This window comes from Penaeus chinensis, chromosome 24 (genome assembly GCF_019202785.1).
Source record: "Penaeus chinensis breed Huanghai No. 1 chromosome 24, ASM1920278v2, whole genome shotgun sequence".
Taxonomy (NCBI): Eukaryota; Metazoa; Arthropoda; class Malacostraca; order Decapoda; family Penaeidae; genus Penaeus; species Penaeus chinensis.
Genome location: NC_061842.1, coordinates 16095891 through 16100890, shown reverse-complemented (window position 1 = coordinate 16100890; position 5000 = coordinate 16095891). Strand labels below are relative to the sequence as shown.

At 33.5% G+C, this 5000-nt stretch overlaps 1 protein-coding gene across 2 annotated transcripts in view; it reads right to left on the bottom strand.

The window, feature by feature from the left end:
• LOC125037771 overlaps positions 1 to 5000 on the bottom strand; it is a 32600-nt gene that overhangs the window by 20514 nt on the left and 7086 nt on the right. Inside the window, exons 2-3 of one of the 2 annotated variants that reach the window (XM_047630972.1) lie at positions 4199 to 4303; positions 2500 to 2728 (exon numbers count right to left, since the gene is read on the bottom strand). In XM_047630972.1, the coding sequence (XP_047486928.1) occupies positions 2500 to 2693 (194 nt within the window). In that variant the 5' untranslated portion in view covers positions 2694 to 2728; positions 4199 to 4303. The remainder of the gene's footprint in view (positions 1 to 2499; positions 2729 to 4198; positions 4304 to 5000) is intronic. The other variant, XM_047630973.1, reaches the window with a different exon arrangement.

The following is a 5000-nucleotide window of genomic DNA, read 5'->3' as shown; positions in this document are numbered from 1 at the left end:
ATGCACCTAAATGAATGAACACCAATTACATGCTGGTTCCTCTTGCCCAGCAGCCATATCAAATATTTATGAAAGAAAACGGTATTGAACTATAGGGTACCTAATGATTTTTTCTCCCCATAAAAATGGGTTTAGTCCTATTAAATGATAATTAAAATAGGCTGCCTTATGTGTGTGCATTAACATACTTATAGCCTCCTCAAAAATTATAACAACCCAGTGACCAGCTCCTCCCCCCTGTCTGGAGTAAGGGAAAGACTCAATGGCTTTGGTAACTTCCATAATTCTCAAAACTGAACTGATATGTTGTATACCTGCTAGGATTATGTGATTATGATAATTTTGTACAGGTATTGCCATGCCCACTTCACAATTCCTTTATAATCAGATTTTCAAAAAAATAAAAATAAGTAAGTACATACAAAAATAAATAAATAATTATGAATAAAATAAAGGTTAGTAATTTCTGGTTTAGATTAGTTTCCTTTATTTCTAATTCATTTATTAAATGTTTCAGACAGGAATATTTACTTTTATGAAAAAAAGTACTTTTACAAAATATGGAAAGTAATAACTCTGATTAACTTGGTAACAGTCTTACTTCAAAATAATTTTTTTTTTTTTTTTTTAAATAACATTACACTTAGTGAAAAATAAGAGATAATAAACTTTGGCAAGTGTCCAAATTTCTCAGAGGCTGTTTTGTTCTTTGTTTACATAAGCTGTGGTACTAGTGGGCATAATTTTCATGTGCCTGGAATGGTTGCATGGTTGCAAGTTTATTGGAATGCGCTGAGTAGAAGTCCCTGATTTTTTAATCTTAGAAAAAAAGATCAAAATACAGTCTACATCGTTTACGTTTTTTTGAGCTCATCGCCCCTATTAGGGGGAATGAGCTATGGGGAGGCAGGGCTAAATCATACATGACAAAGTATAATTATAATCTCAATAACATAGAAAAAAAATATATATATATATATAAAACCATTATCTTTTTATGATTAAACGACTGAAGTAAGGGAGTACGATGATCCCCATCATCAATGAGAAAATATATATATGATAATAAATAAAAAATAATCAAATGGCAGTTCATAAGAATAAAACTACCTGTACTATAAGAAAGACCTTGGCAAAAAGAAATACTGAACAGTCAAGTACAGGATGTGTACGATGGGATAATTCTTACTTAGACATGTATTTTACTAAATGAATCAGTCAGATTACATGAAAACCAAAAGTAAGAACAAACTTAAGCTAAAGGAAAAAGTTACCTGCATCTGTCCCTGTCCAACTTTACCAAAAAGAGAAATAAAAAAAGAAAAAGAAAGAAAGAGACAGACAGAATGAGAAAGAAAGAAAGAAAGAAAGAAAGAAAGAAAGAAAGAAAGCAAGAAAGAAGGAGAGAGAAAAAGAAAGAAAGAAAGAAAGAAAGAAAGAAAGAAAGTGAAAGAAAGGAAGAAAGAAGGAGAAAGAAAGAAAGAAAGAAAGAAAGAAAGAAAGAAAGAAAGAGAGAAAGAGAGAGAGAGAGAGAGAGAGAGAGAGAGAGAGAGAGAGAGAGAGAGAGAGAGAGAGAGAGAGAGAGAGAGAGAGAGAGAGAGAAAAAAAAGAATGAAAGAAAGATAAAGAATGAAAGTTAAAGAAAGAAAGAAAGAAAGAAAGAGAAAGAAAGAATGAGAAAGAAAGAATGAAAGAAAGAATGAGAAAGAAAGAAAGGAAGAAAGAAAGAATGAGAAAGAAAGAATGAGAAAGAAAGAATGAGAAAGAAAGAAAGGAAGGAAGAATGAGAAAGAAAGAAAGAAAGAAAGAATGAGAAAGAAGGAGAGAAAGAAAGAAGGAAAGAAAGAAAGAATGAAAGAAAGAAAGAGAAAGAAAGAAGGAGAAAGATAGAAAGGAAGAAGGAATGAGAAAGAAAGAATGAAAGAAAGAGAAAGAAAGACAGAAGAAAGAAAGAAAGAATGAGAAAGAATGAAAGAAAGAAAGAAGGAAAGAAAGAAAGAATGAAAGAAAGAAAGAGAAAGAAAGAAGGAGAAAGATAGAAAGGAAGAAGGAATGAGAAAGAAAGAATGAAAGAAAGAGAAAGAAAGACAGAAAGAATGAAAGAAAGAGAAAGAAAGAAAGAGAAAGAAAGAAAGAAAGAGAAAGAAAGAAAGAAAGAAAGAAAAAGAAAGAAAGAATGAGAAAGAAAGAATGAGAAAGAAAGAAAGAAAGGGGCAGACCATTACAGCTTTTTCTCTATCTCACACACACACTCACTCACACTCACACACACACACTCACACACACACACTCACACACACACACACACACACACACACACACACACACACACACACACACACACACACACACACACACACACACACACACACACACACACACACACACACACACACAGAGGCAACTACCAACAAGCCCAAAACACCCCAAATACACACACACTACAATATTGTCAATACACACTACTGTCAAACTTAAAAACACAAGAAAAGTCCCTACCTGGCAGCTGAGGGAGTAGGGGGTGCAGAGACAGGACCTTGAGGCACCAGCTGGTTGATCATGGGGGCACTGCTGGATCTCTTCAGCTTGCTTCCTCCACCCCCTCCACTCTGCCCTCCGTGCCCTGAGGACGACGGCCCGCTTCCACAACCCTCACTGTCCGATACACTGGCCCCACCAACATCTACATCCATCGTGATACAGCTTGACGCTCCTTCACAAGCGCATTCTGGTGAAAAGGTGAAAAAAAAAAATTAATAATAATTATAATAATTTGTTGAGAACTACAAATAATAAATAAGATAATCAATAAGTAAAACATTCTGGAGGAGTTTTCACTGCCCTTACACATTAGTAAAACTCAACTGTTGCTCTTAGTAAATTATACATTTGTTTACAGTATCATCTCACTTGAATTGGATAAAATCTACTAATACCCACCTAGAGTTACAAATAAAATTGCACATAATGAGAGGTGAAAATCATAATCAATGATGATGGTCAGATGTGGACACTTGGTGAGATACTGGGGATCTGAGCAATGTAGCCTCTTAAGATATTTGCTGGTGACCAAGCCTTTCAAAGTGTTTAAAAATGTGCACAATGCCTTTTATAAGCATTAATATAATTTGGCTTTCATTTTTTTTCTTTTCTTTTTTTTACCCACTGCCTTGAAAGAAAGGAGGAAATAATCCATAAAATTAGCTTGCACTCATTTCATGCACAATGAGCAAAGTTCTAGACACAGAGACTCAAAAGCACCACATACATATAAACTAAGCAAGTTAACTTCAGATTAATTACACAAATAGTTCACCGTTTACCAATGACTAATTGCAAATGAATGAATTACCATTCAACTTTTTTTTTTTATAAAAGAGCATTCTACAATAGAGTAACTCAATAATAATACTATGTAATTACACACAAAGAAAAAAATATATGACATTTGCTCTTAAACTAAAAGAGTATAATAGAAATCTAAAAATTCTCTCTGTATTCACAAATTCAAAAATATAACATTTATAACATCAAAGAAACACATCTGGAGTTTTTTAAAGGCATATTTTCTCTAGTTTCCATTTTCACCCAAATGGATACATAGAGTGCCTTCTGTCTCTTTCATATACCAATGAATCTTGCTGTCTTTAGCTCAAGATTTCCAGATCTACTTTCAGGTGTGAACTAAAAGGGTTCACAGTACTCAAAAATATGAGCGTAGAAAAACAAAATTTCATCTATCATTTACTTCACATTTGAAAGTGTAAAAGTCATAAACAATGTAAAATAATATCATATAAACAATAACTCCAATTACAACAAGCCTAAACAAGTTATAAACAACTTCTTTCCTTCCCATGCCCCCATTTTTATTTTTTACTGGTAATAAAATCAAATTCCTGTTACCATGGTTAATATTATCTTCACAGATATTTTCACCTCTCTCTAAAATGAAATTCCTGGTCCCTTAATCAACGCATTTGCTTTTTTTTTCAAATATCTGATAAAACAAATTGATAAACAATAAATCAGGAACAAAGACAAAAAAACATCCAAACATCTCCCCTACAAAAGCCAACTACAGTACTAACACATAGGAAAACAGGTACAATAAGAAATGAAATGAAACTGTGAGTTCCTCAGCAGTCAGAGAAATAACCATAATGGTGTCCAACATCTATGCAAAGTTTCAAAATACCTGATTTTTTCGGATGAAGAGCAATCTTCCCCTGACGATCCTCTCATCCAACTCCTCTCAAGCAGATGGAGGCGCTGTGTTTAGGAAACAGTGAACTAGCCTCTCCTGTGAATCATACAAATAAACAGCTCATTATTCAATCTTTTATTTAAATCAGTGTAGAAAAATGTGCCACCTATCCATTTCTTATTCTTTTTATCAGTTTGTGGACAGATTTACTGTAAAGTGTAACATCTTTAGCTGCATGTTGACATTTTCCTACCCATTCCAGTTGAAGTTGAATTACCTTAATGGCAAATACATTGGTGTGTAATCTGTCATTTAACATTTCCACTTGTGCAATTTTATAAGTTGACCAAGTTTCCAAAAAGGAATATCGTGACATTTTTTCAAAATATTGAAGCTAATAGTAATAAGCTACCCAGAAATGTATTATACCTATTACTGCTTTCTTCATTTTACTATACATAATACACATCTTGTTTATTACAGTAAGAGAAAGAAAAAAAAAAGAAAAAAGAAAAAAGAAAAAAGAAAAAAGAAAAAAGAAAAAAGAAAAAAGAAAAAAGAAAAAAAACACACACACACACACACACACACACACACACACACACACACACACACACACACACACACACACACACACAACACACACACACACACACAAACACACACAAACACACACAAACACACACAAACACACACAAACACACACAAACACAGAGAGAGAGAGAGAGAGAGAGAGAGAGAGAGAGAGAGAGAGAGAGAGAGAGAGAGAGAGAGAGAGAGAGAGAGAGAGAGA